The sequence below is a fragment of the Ostrinia nubilalis genome, chromosome 25 (genome assembly GCF_963855985.1).
Source record: "Ostrinia nubilalis chromosome 25, ilOstNubi1.1, whole genome shotgun sequence".
Taxonomy (NCBI): domain Eukaryota; kingdom Metazoa; phylum Arthropoda; class Insecta; order Lepidoptera; family Crambidae; genus Ostrinia; species Ostrinia nubilalis.
Window position 1 is genome coordinate 4,026,350 of NC_087112.1, and position 22,467 is coordinate 4,048,816.

At 37.9% G+C, this 22,467-nt stretch overlaps 1 protein-coding gene across 1 annotated transcript in view; it reads left to right on the plus strand.

Moving 5' to 3' along the window:
* Window positions 1-284: 284 nt before the first annotated feature.
* LOC135084199 (ankyrin-3-like) overlaps window positions 285-22,467 on the plus strand; it is a 35,461-nt gene continuing 13,278 nt past the window's right edge. Inside the window, exons 1-5 of the mRNA XM_063978934.1 lie at window positions 285-594; window positions 15,969-16,070; window positions 18,031-18,210; window positions 19,915-20,031; window positions 20,617-20,772. Coding sequence (XP_063835004.1) covers window positions 565-594; window positions 15,969-16,070; window positions 18,031-18,210; window positions 19,915-20,031; window positions 20,617-20,772 — 585 coding nt within the window. The 5' untranslated portion in view covers window positions 285-564. The remainder of the gene's footprint in view (window positions 595-15,968; window positions 16,071-18,030; window positions 18,211-19,914; window positions 20,032-20,616; window positions 20,773-22,467) is intronic.

Sequence of the window (22,467 nt, forward strand, 5' to 3'; positions counted from 1 at the left end):
TTGCTGAAACGGCCGACGCCGCGTCTGACATTTCCCGACATGTTTCTGCATTATCGATTGCATTTGTGAACACGCGCCCACTGTAACCTGACCCCTGAGACCCTATACAATCAGCTCTATTCCCCCATTGTCCCGGCAAACAGGGGAGGCGGCGGGGACCAAGTTTAATTAGTCAAGGTGTACGCAAAACACACACACAGAGGGATGAAATCGCGCATGCGCGCCCCACCACCCCGCCCGCACTTGTCTGAACCGGCAAATTCTCCTACACCCTTGTGGTGACGACTAAACGCAACAACTAGTTCGAATTTCGAATTTTTAAATCTTTTCTTACATGCCAGTGTCTTCTCAGCTTTGGCTTAGTGTTTTTCGCCAAGATGGCGGATTAGAATCGTTTTTAAGGTTTTTAAAATGTTTGTGAGGACCTAGTTACCTCGCCAAGTGAGTGCAAGGACACAGATCAATAATGTCGGACTGATTTCGTGAGGTACTACGCTGGTCGCTTTCGGAGATTGCTGTTCATGTCAGAAAAAGAAGAGGAGTAGGCTTGCGTCGGTCGAAGACATGACGACGGAGTCCGCGTCGCCAAACCAGGTAAGTGCGAAGTTAATGTTATATTGTATTATCTTTGCCGCAGCGGGCGGGGGCGTGCGGTGTCAAGGACAGTGCCCTTTCGGGTTTTAGACTACGTTATATAACTGAGGACGTCTGGGTTAGATCTAGAATATTTATGTGTTTTACAGGTGTAATCGATTAAATGGTAACAGTTACTGCTACTTTGACAAAGAAGACTCTACCAAGAGTCAGGACGACTATCTCTACATTACTATGGCATTTTATATGGACGAAAATTTACTATTGCGTGATATTTTCTCTTTTTACTATTTTTATTATGGCAAATCGATACCAATATCTCATGAACCTTCAAAAATACTTTAGATTTAATAGATTTAAATAACTAACTTGTACCTACTTTGGCAGAAATTAATTTTAAACATACATGACTTAAACCTAGGCAAAAATACTAAACTTTATGAATAGATATCGTAGAATCTTATTCTACTTGATTTATTGATCGCGTTGTAACAATAGCTACATATTTTAAATACAGTTTCGTTGCCAAATATTCTCCTTATGTCATAGACAAAGATATGCAACTATCTTTATTGTACAGTCTACATCACAGCAGTCTTACATTATGTTCTTATTATCTATACTATCTATATTCATATTATAAATGCGAAAGTAACTCTGTCTTTCTGTCTCAACTTCACGCTTAAACTACTGAACCTATTTTGATGAAATTTGGTGTAGAGATAGTTTGAGTCCCGGGAAAGGACATAGGATAGTTTTTATCCCGGTTTTTGAAACAGGGACGCGCGCAATAAAGTTTTTCTGTGACAAACAAAATTCCACGCACGCGGGCGAAGCCACGGGCGGAAAGCTAGCCAAAAAGTTCGCAATACGTCTTTGTCACAATTGGAATATGGTAGTGTTGGCAACTTTTTGGTCATTCTGGGTGTCACGAACTATTTGACGCTGACTATACCTACTGACCAAACAAGAGTAAATATTAATCTAAACATACATCAAAGGTGACTGACTGACTGACTGACATAGTGATCTATCAACGCACAGCCAAAACCACTGGACGGTTTGGGCTGAAATTTGACGTGCAGGTAGATGTATGACGTAGGCATCCGCTAAGAAAGGATTTTACAAAACTCCACCCCTAAGGGGGTAAAACGGGATCCACGCGTACGAAGTCGCGGGCGGCCGCTAGTATTGATATAAGATACCACAGTGTAGCTTGATTTGACTCTACCAATATTGTACACCGGCAACCATACCTCCTCCCATTCTATTGTAGAAGTACAGTTAGCGTCAAATAGTTCGTGACACCCAAAGTAGCCAAAAAGTTCGCAACACAACCTTGTGTTGTCAACTTTTTGGTCACTCTGGGTGTCACGAACTATTGGACGCTGAGTATACCTACTTACATTACATCTATGCTACTTAAGGCCTATTCAGACCTAAGCGGTATTTCCGCGGTACTTGATACTAAATACCTGAGCGAAACCCGCGCGGTATGTACCTCTACCCACAGCGGCAGCGAATATCGCTCAGGTTTGAATAGGCCTTAAGGGTGGATTCGACCAAACAAGAATAAATATTAATCTCAGAATAAGGCTGAGTTGCACCACCTAACTTTGACCGTAACTTTGACGATGACCGATGTTTTTTGTATGGAGTTTGACAGATTTTTGACGTTTGTCAAAGTTAAAGTAAGATGGTGCAATCCACCCACCCTTAATCGTCAGTTTTGACATATTTCCCATACTGAAACTGTCAATGTGCCAGTTATACCAGTGTTATTCTCGGATAAAAGTTTGGTCGAATCGGGCCTAAGTATAGTATTAGATCGTTTTAGAGCTGATATTCAGTTCAACGACTTATAAATGTTACCTCATTTTAGTTTTTTTATTTATAGCTGTTTCATAATAGTTGCAAGAGGTCGTCGGTAAGGTCAAATCGATTTGGGTGGTTTCCCCTTTCATGTGAAATGATATCTTGTTCTATAAAGTCTTTGACACCCCGCTGTGTGTCAAAGACTTTATGGAACAAGATTATCATAGTGGTGTTAGTTACTAATTTTTGAGACAACAACAAAATCAAGACAGTTGAATTTGAAAGAAAAAGTACCTATCTAAAAATAATTGAATTCAAAGAAATCTTATTAAAAAAATCTTTTTTATAATGGCCATCAATTAATAATATTAGGCTTCTTCCTTTGATGATTATTAATCGCGAAACCAAATCTTCAGTTCGTTAATTTTTCATTTACAAAATGGCCGGCAAAATAAATTCCCGGCTTTAGAAGATTTTCAGGAGGAAAAACCTGAAAAGATTAATCTATTTTAATTTAATGCGCAATTTCCTTCATCACAAAATTGGTTAACTTTTTATTTGATTCTTGAGAATGAAAACGTTTATAAATATTTACGCCTGTATTCACAAACGAAGCAAATCGAACGCACAGCGTTGAATAGAGCTCTGTGATTGGTTCGTGTGTCACCCTGTGCGTCCACGCGCACTGTGAGACCTCATAGTAATGTTTGTGAATACGGGCGTTAAACTAACAACAACACAAAAAGCTGAAAGACAGATAAAAAATAATTATGTGTTGAAAGGCATAAGATGTTTAATTATTTCCCTAAAGTTGACAAAATTTGATGTATGAAGAATGGACTGACTCCATATTTTTATTGCAAAACATTAAAACGGAGTTTAATTTAATAAGCCGTAATTAGCAAGACATTTGGAAAGCTCCGATTCCAAAAATGATTCAACAAACTCAAACTCCCAAAACTCCAATTTGCCAAAACAATTAGTTGCTATATCGAAAGACAAGAGATCCCTTTTGCCCCAGTTAAGTTTATTGGAAATATTTCCGTCTTTGACACTTCACTTTCCCAATAATTGAATCAATTAGTCCGGGAAGCCTCCGACCGATCTAATAAGGCAGTTTTAGACTTGATTTTCCTGGAAATATCAGGGAATTTTAATGGAAAATTATCTGGAAATATCGTTGCAACTAGAGCGAGGTAATTTCAAGTTAAGTGGAGCAATATTACTATTAGGCTACAGCTAAAAAGCTTATTTTTAAAATAATAAACTTGTTTCGCCGTTTACTATAATGAAACTTAAAACCGAAGAGACCAACCAATGTCTGCAAACAAACTGGGAACAAATACACAAAAACAAAACATTAAATATCGCTAGATCTAAAACTGGTACAAAATACTTGATAAAGCAAATTTTAAGGCCAAGTCAAAACTATTGACCTCATAATCTAACGCAAGCTTTGCCATTGTCTTTCCTAAATCCTTATACAGTCCACCAAATGCTCTCATAAAACTTAATTCCAAAGCAGAATGATCGGTTTCCTTTGCACTTGGCACTGCTTTCCGATTCAATCCCCGTACAGTCCACCAAATGCAATTTAAAATCTTAATTCCTAGCAGTAGTGATGTGTTTCCCCTGCACTTGGCACGGTGAAGCCATACGAGGAGTCAAGGTCTGCGGATCGCCTTGCAGCAATCTCTACGTAATCGGATTAGCGTAATAGCCTGGATCCAGGACTGGGGTCGATTACGACCTTCAGGGTTCAGTGGGTGGCAAATGGAGCAGTTAAAATTGGGTACATGACACCATTAACCGGTTTCTAGGAGTATCGTTCGTTCATTTCAGCCAAACAACGTCCATAGCTGAACAAAGGCCTCTCCCAAGGCTTTCCATAACGACCGGTCCGGCGCTGACCGCATCCAGGTTCATTCCGCGACCTTCACCAGATCGTCGGTCCACCTAGCTATATCTACTAGGAGTTGTTTATTATCTACTGTTTGTCTCAGGGTAGGTATAATAAATAAATAAATAAAATAAATAAATAAATAATATCTTCTTCTAATTAGTTGGTCCATTAAGTCGAGCTTGTAAGTATTCAGCAAAAATATTTAATTGCATACCCACCAGCTTAGGGAAATCTGGGACTCCCCCTGATCCTGAATCCCGATCTTCCCACAAAAAACTCGGAAGATGCCCTCGGTTAAATAACTTGGTTGTCCAAAAAGTACTAGGTATTTGGTGATTTAGAGCACACGTGAAATCAGACTCAAGTCCGGCCATGTCAGACACTTAATATGGCGACTTCTGTCCGTATTCACAAACATTACCTACTATTAGGTCTCACAGTACGCGTGGACGCACAGGGTGACAAACTAACCAATCACAGAGCTTTATTCAAGACCGTACGTTCGATTTGCTGCTTCACTTAAAAGCAAGCATCGTTTGTGAATGCGGGCTTAGAAATCTGACATCAGGGTAGTGTGTGACAACTCATACTACACTAGAAAGAGACAAGGATAAATTCGGAGTGACCCATTTTCACACAATAGCCTCATGGGGCGTAAAGCTTAGTTAATTCCATTTGGAGGCAGTGTCACAATCTCCTTCCGTTCGTATCCGGCACCGCTGTGACAGCATATTGTTTCCCGCGGTGGCGGAAATAGCTACAATCGTGGAGGTTGATTAGTTACATTATTTTGTTTATTAAGTTGTACTAAAACCGTGACATCCCGATTTTTGAAAAATCTTTTTTTTGCAGGACGGTATATCCTACTAAATTATCCTTTTAGTAGCATCCCGCTTGCAGTGTCCCACAAATAACCGATCCGTGCGAATATCCAAATTTCAAATACATAATTATTGTGTCACACTTGTGTCACACTTGTGTCACACTTGTGTCTTTCTTGTGTTTGCCTTGTGTCTTTCTTGTGTCTTTCTTGTGTCTCTCTTGTGTCTTTCTTGTGTCTTTCTTGTGTCTTTCTTGTGTCTTTCTTGTGTCTTTCTTGTGTCTTTCTTGTCTTTCTTGTGTCTCTCTTGTGTCACACTTGTGCCTCTCTTGTGTCACACTTGTGTCGTGTACACAAGAGAGTCTGTTTGCCGTGGGTAAGGGCTCTAAATGTTAACATTTTCCCACATAATGTATTTTACCCCAAAATTCGCTTGGCAGTCAGAAGTCCCATATTATTCCCCAGACCATTCTACCAGACACCCAAATGTATGCAACGCCATAATTAAAAGTTTAACTCCCAGTTGTTTTCGAATTAAACTTTATACTTCGATAATTTGCAAACTTCATAATTAGAGCAATTAGTATGGCGTGTATGATATGATGTCGTCATTAAGGAGTGGTTTTGCCAAGGCCCTACTTTTACTGTGGGGAGGCACGAAAATGTTTTACAGCGCTATATACAGTCCCTTTTAGCTCGGGTTATAACTGGTTAAAATAAAGGCCGGGTTGCAACATCTTACTTTAACTTTGACAAACGTCAAAAATCTGTCAAAGTCCGTACAAAAAGCACCGGTTACCGTTTTACGGTTAAAGTTGTGGTGCAACTCAGTCTAAGGGTTCGGTCAAACCAACGCGTGCAGATCGCGTCGGCGATGGCGATCACTGATCGCCGCGACCATTGACAGGACGCGTTGATGTGAACTGATAGCTACAAATTCATACACGACATCTGATCGCCATCGCGCACGCAGCCCGCACGCGTTCGTTTGGCCGAATATTAAGTGAAGCGATTCAGCACTTTACTGACCTTCATTATTTCTTTTTCTACCTTATGGGATAATAAGCTTGGTAATAAAATATTTTATGGAACACTAGCAGCGTCTGACATGGCTCAATCAGGTCAACGGTTTTACGTGCCTTTTAGGGCACAGAAGCTTCACGCTTTACTTTCTTAATGAAAATTCGCATCATCTTTGGTCCCTGATTCGAACGTTCGATGAATTGTATTAATGTTTTGTGATAGGCTAATGCATAGTGTGTTTCGGACAGATCGAATTTTTGCGGGGCACTGCAAACCGTGCTGGAAGACGTAGCGTGGGCAGGCCTCCTACTAGGTGGACCGACGATCTGGTAAAGGTCGCGGGAAGAGCCTAGATGCGGGCAGCGCAGGATCGCTCATTATGGAAAACCTTGAGGGAGGCCTTTGTCCAACAGTGGAAGTCATTTGGCTGAAACGAACGACTGCAAACCGTATGTTCGAGTGAATTTTTAGTATTAAAACCGTATAATACTATGTACTAATAAAAACTTGAGAAAGTGAGAAAGAGCCATAAGAGGGATTTTATAAAGGATCTTTTCAACTATTCAAAACTTGTATACCCTCAAAATTCAAGCAAGGAGCTTTTCAAGCACGAGAAAAAGAAAATAGTTGAAGCTTCCATCAAGTTTTGCAGCGAAAATGTCGTCAGCACTGAAATTTAAAATATGAATGAGCTTAATTTAAATATTATTAAGGATCTGATGCGTGACATGCATACGCTTCATTATGCACCCCTAGATTATAGAGATAGGTAAGCAGACATGGTTTAGAATAATTTATGTCTTGGACTCTTCTTTTCTAGTCTTACGTAAATATTCTAAACTACCTAGGCTCCTAGGCAAAGTATATTAGAATACGTGAATGTGTAAATTCTGAAATCGATTCGCTCTTTCGTGTTTTCGCTGCGCAGTTACTTCGATAAGTGATGCGTATTTGAAATCGAATCTATCATGAGTATTACTTTATCCAGAGGGGTTGCCCAATCATGGCCAGTACGATAGGATAGGCTTGTCTTTTCATTATTCGATATACTTATTATCTATCGATAATCTATATACTTAGGTATAATAAATCTGTAGAGAGGTCAATTCTGTACATGAAATATATTTTCAAAATAACTATCAGGGGGTGATTTGTGATCGATACTGATGCCAAAAAGGCAATCAGTAAAATTTTGTCTGTCAGTCTGTCTGTCTGTATGTATGTACCTTATAGAAACAAAAACTACTCGACGGATTTTAACGAAACTTGGTACAATTATTCTTCATACTGATGGGCAGGTTATAGTATAGTTAGGAATTCCCACGGGAACGGGAATTAGCGGGAAAAACCTTTTGTATGAAAAATCTAAACCGCTTAAGTTAGACGCTTGAAATTTGGCATGCAGGTACCTTAGTAAACTTCAAGCTTAGTTACAACAGGATATTGTAAAATTCCTTCGGTAACGGGAGTTAGCGGGAAAAAACATTTGTATGAAAAAATCTAAACCGCGTAAGATAGATGAAGGGGGTAAAACGGGATCCACGCGTACGAAGTCGCGGGCGGCCGCTAGTGTCTCAATAAGATGGTTAAAGCCGTGATATAAGTACCTATTGGTCGATATATCTTAAACATTTTTCCTGTCCCTAGGTTGTCTGGAAGATACCATTTCCTAGCGATAAGACTGTCTAAATTGTACCATTTCAATTATTCCTAACCTACTTACATTGGTTTTACCGATAAATACAAACTTCCACAATACACTGACTTCCTAATTAACATTTGAAATGCAACTGTACAATGCACGAGCGAGGTTCCAGAATACAAATGGGAAAGATGTAGAGTTACAGCTGAAGCGTGTGTGTGTTGTAGGAGTACTAAAGTCTACACTTCTTGAACAATGGTCAAACTGGATTAAAGTTAATGTTAGTTTATGCCTGTTAGCTAAAGTTTCCAGAACGGTACTGTTAGGAACCGATAGGTGGACCAACCTCTTTTTGATATTGTTTATGTTTTTATTTATTTTTTTACTCTTTTTGATACCTTTTGTTTTTTAGTTTTGAAGGATATAAAATATATGTTTTTGATAGCCGTCGGGGCATATATTGCAGAAATACACCTTTATTTTGAACCGAAGGTATTTTTTATTTCCGCACGCCCAAGCGGCTGTCTGCTACAGGTACAGTTCTGAAAACGATTATAAATTAACTAGATAAGATTATAGGATTGAACTGGACGCAGGCCGCTACCAATAGATCAACATGAAAATCATTGGGGAAGGCCTATGTTCAGCAGTGGACGTCCTGTGGCTGAAATAATGATGATGATGATGATAGGATTGAAATTTGGGGGAAAAGAACGATAGTTTCATTGTTAGTAGGCATAACATTTACTTACATACGATTATATCTAATTTATGTTCCTATCTAAGCACAATAGCATAAATACATTAACTAGTATGATTAAGACCATATTAATTAGGTACCATCACCAACAACTATAATCACATACTCAAACATTGATTATACTAACTTATCAAGCTCAATAATACGTATGAACGGAATTAAATTGACCCTTCACAACTCATATATCCTCAACTACGTCATAATGACATTTATCGACATGAAAACCCCATAGATCTGAGTGATAGCGCCCCCTATGGCTCCAGATTGCGTTTTATAATAACACCCAGGTTATTACAGCAAGTATAGGTACAGTCAGCGTCAAATAGTTCGTGACACCCAAAGTAGCCAAAAAGTTGACAACCAATAGGCTAGTTTCCTAAAAAAAATTATTTATTTCGTCCGTAAATTTTAATATAAAAAAATATTGGACACGTATACATATTTTTAATTATCAATCAAACACATAAGTTCAAAGTTATGGTGCGTTGAAGTTCCACGCGACGTCACAAAGTGCTGCAATTTTAAGCACTCATTGACGTCACGGACCTCTTCTTTTGAACTTTGGCGCGCTGTATCTCTTTGAATTTTCATTAGTTTGAAAAAGTGAAAAATAGGTGTCGAGTATTTAATTTTTTTGATTAGTTAACTGACGGACTAATTAAAACAAAGACGTGTTGCGAAGTTTTTGGCCACTTTGGGTGTCACGAACTATTTGACGCTGACTGTACCATAGGCCGTATTTCCCGGCAGTCGAGGGGTTAAATCCTTCCCCTCTAGAGTTCTGGGAAAGTGTCATTATATTAATAAATTATTTATGAAATGACGAGTATTTTCGCGAAATTATTGGTTGTGACTAAACTTGCATTTTAGGGAATGAAAGTACTTCTTATTTGATTTAGGGCTGATTTTTAAATCCTCTGATATCTTTTATCTGAAGAAACCTTGTCATTTTGACATATTTCCCATACTGAAACTGTCAATGTGCCAAACTTATTCTTCAGTTAAAAGTTATCTCACGATTGAAAAATCAGCCCTTAATGTATTCTTCTTCATTTCTTTTTTCAGGGATAAAGATAAATTGGTCCTCGAAAAAGTTCTTAAAGTTCGTATTACCAATCCATTTGCCAATAATAATTTTTATTTGTGAAAAAGTTATTTAAAACGGAATATATTTTCATTAATAAACCACACGATTTTCCGACGGATATACGGGTTTAATTGAATGGCATAGACAATACAAATGGGCCAAGGACAAACCCCCCATTCCCGGGTGAAGGCCAGAGGAACCTCGGGTACTGTTGTATGTTGCCAAAAACAATAGAAAGTTTCCACGAAAATACCACTTTATGGAATTTATGTCGTTCAGGGAATATTTTTAAAACTTCCAGGAATATCAAAGCTGTTTGTTGAAAATAAATGGATACTTATGCTTTCAAAATAAAAAGGTTATTTCTAACTCAATTTATTTAGTTTTATTTAATTTTTTAGCGTTAAGAGTTGCGTCTCAAATTCACCTATTTCTTAAAAAGATTTAAAATCTGATTGGAATTAATAATGAGGCTCAAAAAGATGAAAGTTGTTGCACCATTTATTGGTGCAATACGAAGTTTTTTTTTCTCACTTTAACATCAAGATATTTTAATCTTACTAGTTAGTAGTTATGGCCACTTTTAAAATAATCCCATAACGTTTCAAATTTCTGATAGTGTACCTGTTTATGATAGCCTACCTAAGTCCATCAAGCATCTCCAATCAAAACCTATTTTTACCCTTTCATCGGTTCTGCGATAGCTATGTCGAGTCTATTGTCAATTACCAGCCTATTTTAGCTTTGTTTTCTCGATTAGAGCTAATCGAGTCGTAGTCTCTAATCGGGAACCTATTCACAACTTCCATCGGTTCTGCGATATAATGGCTGATCTATTGTCTCTTTAGCTTCTACCTGAGTTTACTCGTATACCTATATCGATTAGAAAGTCCTTGAAACGATCAGCTCTCCCGGGCGAGCGAGGCCTTTGGGGAAAACGTCCCTGGCATATTTATGGAACGGACCATTTTGACGTCCTCTAAAATACATTTATGTCTGGAGACAGAGAAAATATTTATAAAATTATTATTTTAAATTTTACATGTGTAGATTATTTCAAAATTAAAATCAAAATCAAAAGTTCGCGCCTCCATATTCTTAGAAAAATCCTATATAAGAAAGTCACAATGCCTATCTCATACTCAAATGTCTCGTACCTACATGCAATGCGTACATCTAACCGCCTCTGTGGTATAGTGGTAAGACCACCTGCTTCAGACGCAGAGGTCCCGGGTTCGATTCACAGTGGGGGCAGATTTTTCTGTTCAGTTTGGTTGGTGGTAGGGCTTGTTCTAAGTCCGCCTGGCTGGCTAGCTACCACCATCTTACCTAAGTCTGTCGCCATAACAACAATGTTAACAGCATTGTTGTGTTTCGGCAGTTAGAGGTAAGATAGCCAGTTCCTCCGTGCTTGAGGATTCCGGGTGAAGCTCGCTTCCACTTTCGGCCTGATCGTCACTTACTATCAGGTGAGATACAGGCCAAGAGCTTCCTTGTTGTGGATAAAAAAATATATTTAAATCTAGGTCTACTTCATCACACTCATAAAATTCTATCTATTCCATTTTTTACCAAATTTTAACGAGAAACCACCTTTCTTAGAAACCACATAAGAAATAATAACCAAGGTTATTCCAAGCTAAGTACCGTTGGCAGAATGTTTTCCTACGCCTCGTTTGTCAAGTACGGCGCACAAAAGCAGGCTAGACGCGTCGAGGGCTGTTTTGTTTGTTATGCTAACGGTACTCTGTATTCTGTAACTACACGAGCTCTATAGGAACTGCTAAGAATCAACATTTGCAATGGTTGTGGTGCAGGGCTACTTTATCCATTTTTGGTCTAGTATTTTACTATGAAATAGATCTTAAAGAAATTTTGTTCTGCCTTTGGCATTTATGGATATCTTTAACTTCTTTTTCGGCTAAACTATAAGTTTTTTTTTATTTAATGATACTAAACTTCTGCACATACTCGTACATATAAAATACATAATGCACTGTGGCGGACTTAATGCCGGTCTTAATTATGTAGGGTAGAAGTACCGGTTTTGGTCATCTTTATAACATTGCCAAAAAAGGTAGTAAAAATCTTCATTATAGCTTTTTTTTAGTAACTTAATAATTTATTTCTTTCTAACTTTATTAATTCCAACAAAATTGTGATCGTTTGTTCTAATCCTGCCAATTTCTTGTATTTTTCTTTAAAAGTTGTGCTTAGATTGCGGCGTCATTAGCTTTTATTGTTTCATAGTACTTTATAGCTCCAATTCAATACAGTTGCTAACTTACATTGTACAGCAGTACAGACGACACGGTGGTTTCTTATATCCTTAGTAATAGAGGCGATTTTTCAACAAAATTGTACTTTAATGTGCTGTCGCCTGTAACAGTTATAAAAATGGCGTGTTCTTTGCGAATAATAAACGACATTTGCCAAGTTTTAGCCGCTTTTGTCTTCAATATCGCAAACTTTACTCATAAAAGGCAATTTGATAGAAAATTACGTAAAAATGTACCTACCACGTCGACAGTAATAAATGAAAATTGGTTCTAGGAAACCTAACAAAAAATATTAGTATACTAGCTTTTGCCCGCGGCTTCACCCGCGTGAAATTTAGTTTGTCACAGATCGTCACAAATTATAGTCTATATGTTATTCTGGGTTATATAGAATAATACTGTAAAGTTTCATCAAAATCTGTTCAGTGGTTTTTGCGTGAAAGAGTAACAAACATGTTAACATCCAGACATCCATACAAACTTTCGCATTTATAATATTAGTAAGATAAGACGAGTACTTCACATACCTTGTGTATGATAAAGATTGCAATAAATAATGTGGAAAATTTTAGATGGGTTATCAATAATGAAAAGCTCTAGAAACATCGGAAATATATCTACTATCTGCGAATCCTTTAAAAAAAATCCAAGGACCTTCAAAAAATCTTACTCAACCTGTAATGTAGGACAATGCAAGCGTGACAATTTTAGTCTCACAAAGGTGTCACACCCTCCCGAGGACCCTTAAGTGGCCCACTACTTCAGTTTCCAAGTCACTGATCAGCCCTCGATGACGTCACAATGACGTAGCGGTATCGGTGCCAGGGGTGCACATCGATCCACCCGGCTTAGATGGATTGATAAGTAAACGCAGGGGTGAATAAAGTGTAGTGAGGATTGATTTGTTGGGCAGTTTGTGAGGATAGTTTGTTTGGAGAAAAACAATCGATAGCTGCTGGCTATAGATCCAGCACAAAATGTTTACTATACGTTCGCACAACAGCTTCAGTAGCCGATTTGAATCTTATTGGAGCCAAATTGGTGTTGAAATTATAGGACGTTCGTGTTTTTTAAAAAAAATTCGCTTAAATCTTTAATAGGTATAAAATTCTCGTGTTTGTAACAAAACTCCTCCAAAACAGCTTTTTGTAAATCCAAATTTTGTATACCTATCCAGTAGGTCTGAGACTAGGACGTAAACTGTTTATCTTACCCCTAGTAAAGGTAATAAGGGTTTTTCACGTGTACGTATTTGCTGCAGATACAGTTAGTAATATTATAAAATTAAAAACCTAGCTATTGATTGTTATAAAATACGAAAATTACAACAAAAATTTGGTTACTGAACTGGTCGCTTTCAATTATTTATTTTTTAATATTTAAGAAAACCATCCATCATCAAAATAATGTCAGTTTTAATTACTAATTTAAAACCCACACCATTCTAACATTCCTTTAAAAGACAACCAACAAAGAATAACTTAGCAGAGCTATTCTTTCTAACTTTTTACTTTGCCTAACAAAACCTGGGCTGCATACAAATCACTGACACCCCTTAGAGGGCGCCACCCTCTCATGGGGTGAAGCGCCGGCCTGTCTACCCCACTGCCCCCACTGCAACTGCAGGACAGCAAATGACATTAAAATGTTTATATTCCACAAAAAAACATCAAAGCAATATTTTATGGTTTAGTGACACAATAAAAAAAAACGAAACAGAAAAAAAAAAACAACAAAAAACACATTTATGTAGGTACTGTAACAAAAAAGGTAAAGGTAATTTAATTTACCACTTTCGTCATCGTTCTATCTTTAGAAAGGCTCTATAAATAGCTAATTTTTAGGGTTTCGTGGTTCGTAATAAACATATTATATTAATACCACTTTAAGGTTTAGAAATCTTTATAAATAGCTCTTAAGGTTTCCTTTAGAAAGCTCATTTCTATAAAACCGCATTTATAAATATCTTTGCGGTTACGCATAACTTATTGTGAAAGTACAAAATTGTAGTACAGTCAGCATTAAATAGTTGGTGACACCCAAAGTAGTCAAAAAGTTCGCAACACGTCTTTTTTACATTGAAATAAAATACTGGTTTGTCAACTTTTTGGCCACTTAGTCTGTTCGTGTCAGCCAAATGACGTCCACTGCTGGACAAATGCCTCCCTAAGGATTTCCATAGCGACTGGTCCTGCGCTACCCGCATCCAGGCTCTTCCCGCGACCTTCACCAGATCGTCGGTCCACTTTGGGAGGCCTGTCTTCCGGAGCGTAGTCGCCACTCGAGAACTTTTCTGCCTCAACTACCTTCCACTTTGAGGGTCACGAACTATTTGACTCTGACTGTGCCTGAGATTTCGTTTTATGGATTCAGCAGAGTGGAAGTCCTAAAAGGGGAAGGGCTTATGTGAGCTAGACTGTAAACCACTTGAATAGGTTCATTAAAAACATTCAGTTCATTGCCGACTACCCCTGTGGGTCTAATTGGTAGCCTTTGTTTTAGCTACATAAGTAGGTAAATACAGGGTGTTAAGTTAAGGGTTAATACTTCAAGAGGTAGCTCTTAAATTAAAAAGGAAGATTTACAATAAACTTAAAAGACATAAGTAGGTATATACAGGGTGTTAAGTTGAGGGTAAATACTTCATGAGGTAGCCCTTAAAATTAAAAAAAGATACAATAAACTTAGAGGAGACTTCTTAAGTGTCTTATCCCCGTTTTCACCATCAATCCCTAATTTTTAAGTGACTCCTATGAAAACAAAGTTCCTGGTATGTGTTACCATAGGGGTTACTTAAAAATCAGGAATTGATGGTAAAAACGGGCATTATTATAGCGAAATAAAGATTTTTTAAATTATCATGAAAATCGGTCATTGGATTGATAGGCAGATGACGATGCCCTAAAAGCATCGAAAAATAATAAATAAAAATATTTTGTTTATTAAGCATTTAGAAATTCTCATTAATTGCCGAAACATTTTTCCACAGAAAAAGTCAGATAGAAGTATAGGTACTTGATTAGGAAGTAATTATTCCTGCATTTACTCTAAAAAATTTAAATAACTTGAAAAAATCGCATTACCTAAGGTAGAAATCGAATCAAAATTTCATCTTGTCTTTTGGAGTGAATATGCTCTAGTTACAACTTCTAATCGTAAAAATGACATTACTGAAAGTATTGCATTATAAAGGACCGTTTGCACGACCCTATCCTGTCTCATGGGGATGATGTTACGAATGTCTGCTAGGGTTGTCACATTCAGATACATAAATGAGAATACAAAGAGATAATAATAATAAAAACACTTTCTAGTACACCACACACAGAACAAGAACAAAAAAAAAATACACAGGGTAGGATACACAATTTAAGGCCTATTCAGACCTAAGCGGTATTCGCTACCGTCTGCGGCAGAGAAAACCCAGTGGGTATGCGGTAATAATACTGTTCAGACCTAAGCGGTATTTCCGCGGTACTTGATACTAAATACCTGAGCGAAACCCGCGCGGTATGTACCTCTACCCACAGCGGCAGCGAATATCGCTCAGGTTTGAATAGGCCTTTAGGCGGTCTTATCGCGATAATAGAATTTTTATTTGTAAGTTATAGGTATGATATAAAACTCAGTAGGTAAGCTAACTTGTAGAATTATGAAGCCCTTATTTTTTATATATTATTTTTCTGCTACACAGTTTGACAGCCCTAACTCTCCCTTAAAAACCTTTTGCCTTAACACCTGTAATAACCACAAATAGTCCAGATAATATCCAGGTGCTTATGGAATATGTACTATATTCTTCCTTACTTTTATGTGCTCATGAAGATTACCTATGTTGTAAACATTATACCTAGTTTTCATGGAAACAATTGTATCCTTATGTTTGGCATAAGGATAATTTAGCGATTTAAGACAGTAAGCCTTTTGTTATTTTAATTTCGTTTGTCTACAGACGGAAAATTTTGATCCTCATTATCAACCAAATAGTCTAGCAATTTAAGACCATAATCTCATAGTTTCAAGGTTGAATTTCGTTTGTCCACAGGCGGATGCCAGCACGGCGTTTCTACGCGCCGCGCGCGCAGGCCAAATCGAGAAGATCATCAGCCTCCTCGAACAAGGAGTCGACATCAACGTTAGCAATGCTGTAAGTATTTTTTATTCTTTATTTTACTTGGCCTATGCCCAAATAATATAAATAAGTATTTGTTTGTTAGAAGAACTAAGTATACTTAGGCTGAGTTGCACCACCAAACTTTAACGGTCACTATAACAATAATCGGTACTTTTTGTATTGAGTTTGACAGTTCTTAATGTTTGTTAGGATGGTGCAATCCAGCCTTAGCGTCTTAACCCATATGGAGCTCTCTCGCTCTATTTTAGAGCTTAAAGTGACTGAAGATCCAACTCTTAATAGGTACCTATTATACACACTCAACACAGACATTATTCACATTATAAAAGAAATATCAAAATTAATCACCAAAATACTCATGGAAACATAAATCAAAGTACAGAGTAGGTCATGTCTGTAGTAGTAAAAAATATGATTTGGTACCTTATTATAGATAGACTCATGTGTTGTCGACTAAACATTAATTTTAATGGGTTTTAAACGTTTTATCGACTTCGTCCATCTCCCTTCCGATCCCTGTCATAATAAAATTACGATGGTTTTAATTTGCATAAAGGTCCTTCAAAATATTCTAACCATTTCCATAATTACAAAATAACCCTTCAGTCCTGACCCAACATTCTGCCTTCACCGACTTGGTCAACGTCAAAATAATTAACATAATAAAAACCTTTATAACACAATCCACGTTAATTTGCAAAAATTCCTTCCTACCCGCAAACGTCAGGCGTGTCACGCCAAATTGGGATCTGTGACTTAATAATAAAGTTGAATTTTCCGCGCGCGGTTTTCGGTCCTTCGTGCCGGATATAGAGCAAACCACGCCATTTCGGAGTCACGAATAAAGTAATAAGCCTGAGGGGTGGAGGTATAGGGTAGAACAAACATACATACTTATATTTTAATGTTCTGTTGACATTCGAATTACTTGATTTTTCAGCTTTTTACATTACGTTTGTCGATTTATAAGTTCTGGCACGGATTGTTTCTACAAAACGTGCATTTTTGGAATGTAGTTTTTTCATGTTATCGATGCCTTTTTAAATAAGTAACATAATGACTGTTCAAGTCCTATTAAATAGTGTTTGATATAAAATATTATTGTCTATTGTCTTAAAGTACTGAATTGAATTGAAAAACTTATCACAAGTTTGAGACCTGAGGTTATGATGATGAATACAGAAAAACGTCTAAGCTGATACACAATCGCTATACAAGTGTACGCGGTCTTAACGCATACAAACTCAAGGACATTGGAACTCACGTCACATTGTACATCTAAATTATGACCTGACCTTCCCTGTCACAACCTAAAAGGTCAGCTGTACAAGACATATTCCGTTACACATCTGCAGCGTTCAACTAACATTTACCCTGAAATACGAGAGCCAAGCAAATATTGAAACACTTGGCCTCCAGCCAAGGGGCATGGATTTTCAAACCATTAACCACTTGGCCTGCTCCTTTAGCCTTTGTGGAAGGCTTGGCAACACTTGGCCGTTGGCAGGAACAGTGTGTTTTTGAGTTTATTTAATATGTGCCAGCGATAAATTTACGACGAAGGCTAGGTCAAGGCAATTTCTCATCGTTTTCCAAAAATTTTTTTTTTGGTTACATTTTGGTTTGGATTGGTGAAAGTCTCTGTGAAGAAAAATACGCTTTCCTTTATTCAATTAATTCTGCAATCATACTATTCAACTATAATAATAGACTATAGGCTATTGCAAGGGCTGTGCGTCACAAAGCGGGTGAGATGGAGAGGACGCAAAAAATTACATAGTCCCAAGGGCAGTAAAAAAAGTTTGGGGATCCCTGGGTTATTGACTGTATTATCCTCTTCCAGTAGAGCAAACTGCCTGGCTGATCTAATCTGATGATTATTTTACTCCTTTATTTGATAAGAACTACAAAACTAACTCCTCTTGCTTTATTATCAACATCTTACAATAGTACTAAACAGACTCTTTTTCAGAATGGTTTAAACGCAATACACCTGGCCTCGAAAGATGGTCACGTGGAAGTGGTCCGGGAGCTCCTGGACCGAGGGGCAGCCATTGATGCCGCCACCAAGAAGGGCAACACTGCCCTCCATATCGCGTCGTTAGCTGGACAAGAAGCCGTTGTCAAGCTGCTCGTGCAGAATGGCGCTCAGGTAAGAAAACTAATAAGATACAGTTTTATAATGATCCTGGCCATACAGGAGTGATACATACTAAGATGTGGAACTGGTAATACAGCTGATGTAAATGGTGGAGACCTGAGGTAATAAAATAGTACAACTTAACCTTACTTGACTTGCAGTAGTGGAAAAGAGATGGGACTAGTCCCGTTTATACCTAGCACCTCAAAACGAAAAATAGTACTTCAAACAGAATAAAAATATGATATTAACTTAGTAAATTAATTAGATTAACAAAATGTTTAGAACCATTTTTGCTAACCGTAAAGAAACATTTATAATAGACACAAATAAATTACTAACTTAACTTTTTATCGACTCATACGTAATACATTTTTACACCATTGGTCTTATTATTGCACTCTTCCTAAGTAGGATTAATGATATACCCGATGAATCTGATTACAAACAAATTGGACCAATAAATCAAAAGAAAACTGACTATTTAAAGTTCATTATCATTAATAAAACGTTGCTATGCAAGATACGGGTAAATGGGCATTTGAAGATTAATGGGCAATAGAAGAAAGCGTTTATGGGATCCATAAATACTTTACGCCTTGATGATTGCGTATTATGATTACTTGTATCAATAAATATTATTATGTCCCATAAGATCACTTGCTTTATAACTAGGTGTGAAAACCATAAATTGTTGATATAGGAACATACCTAATTAATTTCTTTGTGTAAACGGGTTATCATCAACTGAGTAAGTACACATGAACTTTTTTTATATTTTTCAATTTTTTGCAATGTCCTGCAAAAAAAAAATCAAATGCCCTGCTCCTATAGTCTTATCGTGATGATATAAAGCCTTGGGCTATCCAATACAAAACTTTTCTTTTTTAATTGGACCAGTAGTTTTTGAGATTAGCGCGTTCAACCAAACAAACTCTTCAGCAATAATATTAGTAAGTATAAATAATACAACTACATATTTCAGAATCTGCTTCAAGAAACTTAGCGATGTATTTTTATTATCAATCCCTTAGAAAGCCATAGGAATGTTCGGGAAAGCAAACAATGAACAGCCATGGGATAATGAATTTCAGCACTGGATTGACAGTGATCATAACAAATCACTAGCTTCCGATGAGCGAGCACTTCGTAGACTAGACGATAGTTTGTTTACGTTTAAACGGAAACTTTTACCCAAATGTTTTCACAGATGGTGCGAAAACGTCATAAGTGGTTTGGAATAAAGTATTGATTAGTAAATTAAAAAAAAGAAAGTAGGTAGATTGTTTGCGTCCGAATAATGATCATAATTATAATGATTTTATACCCCACCTTAATAGCTTACTAGAGTAGAGAGTTTTGAGGGACATGACACAAATTGGAAATCAATTCGTGTTATTTTACCCGATTTGAAGGTAACAGGTTTGAATAAACTTTGTTGACCTTCTGGGAATAAATATGATTCCGTAGTTTGATTGGTATCTAAGGCCTCGTTCGTTTTCACGGCAATCCAGTAATGCAGGATCCCCCAAAAATAGACTAATAAGTGAATACACATCTTTGAAATTCAAATATAAAACAGCTTGTGACTGTCAAGCCTACTGAAGCTGAAGCATAGCAGGTCATAAAATGAGACAATGGTTATCACCTTAGTTGTTACAATCCACAGGATAGTTGGAGAAGCTTATGAAATGACAATATTCCTTTTTCCTGCAGGTCAACATCCAGTCCCAGAATGGATTCACGCCTCTGTACATGGCGGCGCAGGAGAACCACGATGCCGTGGTCAAGTTCCTGCTCGCCAACGGAGCCAACCAGAGCCTCGCCACTGAGGTTAGTCTACAGCAATACTAATCATCTTCAACTACATCAACATCATCATTTTAGCTACAGACGTTCACTGCTGAACATAAGCATCCATTCATCATCATCAACTTCATCATCTTCAACATCATCATCATCATCATCATTTCAACCATAGGACGTCTACTGCTGAACATGGGTCTCCCCTAATGATTTCCAAATAAGCCTCGCCAATAAAGCCAACCGGAGCCTCGCCACTGACTGAGGTTAGTCTCCAGCAAGCATCATCATCATCATTTCAGCCACAGGACTTCCATTGCTGAACATCCCCCAATGATTTCCAGATTGGCCGGCTGGTAACGACCTGGATCCAGCGCCTTCCAGTTATATTGGACACTATTAATATTACTTTTAGGGTTTCGTACCCAATGATTGATACCCATTGGGTACGGAACCTTATTACTCCTGAGACTATAGGCTGAATAGCTCAGGCATATTAATAAGGGTTGACTTTGAAGTCCAAACTTCTGATAGCATCCATATAAAAATATACCTACTTACCTATACTATTACAAGTACTCCTCAAATTTTAATCATCTTATTCTTTGCCTACAGGATGGCTTCACCCCACTCGCGGTGGCGATGCAACAAGGCCATGAGAAGGTGGTGGCGGTGCTACTAGAAGCAGACACGCGAGGGCGCGTTCGTCTGCCCGCGCTGCACATCGCTGCCAAGAAGGATGACGTCAAGGCGGCTAACCTTCTTCTAGAGGTACCTATGTAGAAGGAAAGATACATACTTACAGGGTTCTTAAGCTTAACCCTTAATTCGACGACGTGCGATATACTTCCCATTGAACGAAAATAAATCTCCGTAAAAAAATTGACCGCATATCTTGAACTCAAGGTGTTTATTTGCTCCCTAAACTATCTAACTATGCTGTCAAAAATCAGCAAGACACCAATATCGATGAGACGCGAGCAATCTCCAATAATATGACGGGGAGGAAGGGCCCGCTGTGCGGGCTCAAGGTAAATTGCATTTTATTCATTATTTTATGGCTTAATACTCTTGTAATATTATTAAAAACTATAGATAGGATACCTGCGAAGCTACTTACAATGTATTTACTGTCATACAGAGTTTTGTTTTCGTTTTACGACACCTATAACTTGCATGTCCAGTATACTTCCCGTCGTCGAATTACTAGTAAAGTAACTGCTAAATACTATGTCCAGTATTCTTCCCGTTGCCAAATTGTTAGAAAATTAACTTTTGTGGGTTTTGATAATAATATTTTAGGGATCCACACATAAAATGTTTTCTGCCTCACTATGTACCGTTTTTCAGAGTATCAACTCTAAAAAACAAGCCTTAGTAGCATTGGTGCCACCTAACACTACTCTTTTTCATATAGATACTGGTTTTTATGAGAAAATTGTTCTTCTCACCCTGCTTTTCCATCAGTTCTTGCATAGAGCACATGAATATAGACAGTTAAATCTTTAACTTTGTCTTACTTGAGGGAATAATGCCAGAGGCATGGACCAGAAGCGTTGTGGTACCCTTATTCCAGAAAGGGGATAACACCTTACTGAAGAATTATAGTCCCATTACGCTTCCGAGCCATATCTACAAGTTTTTATGCGAGGGTTATTATATGCCGGTGTCCGAGAAGTCTTTGTAACCATAAACCACATTCATATACTGCGGCAGGGTTATACAGAAGACCAAAGAGTATTAATTGCCATAACGCTTGGCGTACGTGGACTTTGAGGAGGCTTTCGATTTAATTGAAGCTTGAGCAGTGCTGTAGTCTTTCCAGAGAGCTTCCGTATTGACCCTTGATGCTGAAGTGCTTGCACAAAACGCCACCTTGATGGCGGTCCAAGTGCAGGAGAAGAAATCAGCAACAGGTCCAAGTGTGTTCCCAGTAATCACATAATGGTACCTACTGAAAGGTTACTTCTCACAATAAGCCCTCTCTATATCACAGCATGACATGGAGAGGGCTGTGCTTGGTGTTTTTGTGCGACATCTAATGAGAAGATCCGTAAAAGAACTAAAATCACTGATATAGCCTTATGGATTAGCATGCTGAAGTGGCAATGGGCAGGGCGCACATCACGCAGAACTAATGGCTGATGGCTACAGCAAGGTTCTAGTATGGAGGCAACGTGCCGACAACCGCTGCGTGGGAGGTCCACTCGCAAGGTGGACAGAGGAACCCATAAAGGTAGCAGGAAGGCGCAGGATACAGAGTGACTATCAGATTGGCCGGTTGTTAGTCCACTTGCCAACCTGATAATCATTGGGGGAGGACAATGTTCATTAGTGAACGTCATAAAGCTGAAATTATGATGATGATAATTAATATTTTATTACGGAACCACTTGTTTCTTTTTTCTGTCTCTTCGACAACGGGAAGTATACTGGACATGGTTGGAGAGCGTCACTTTCTTATGA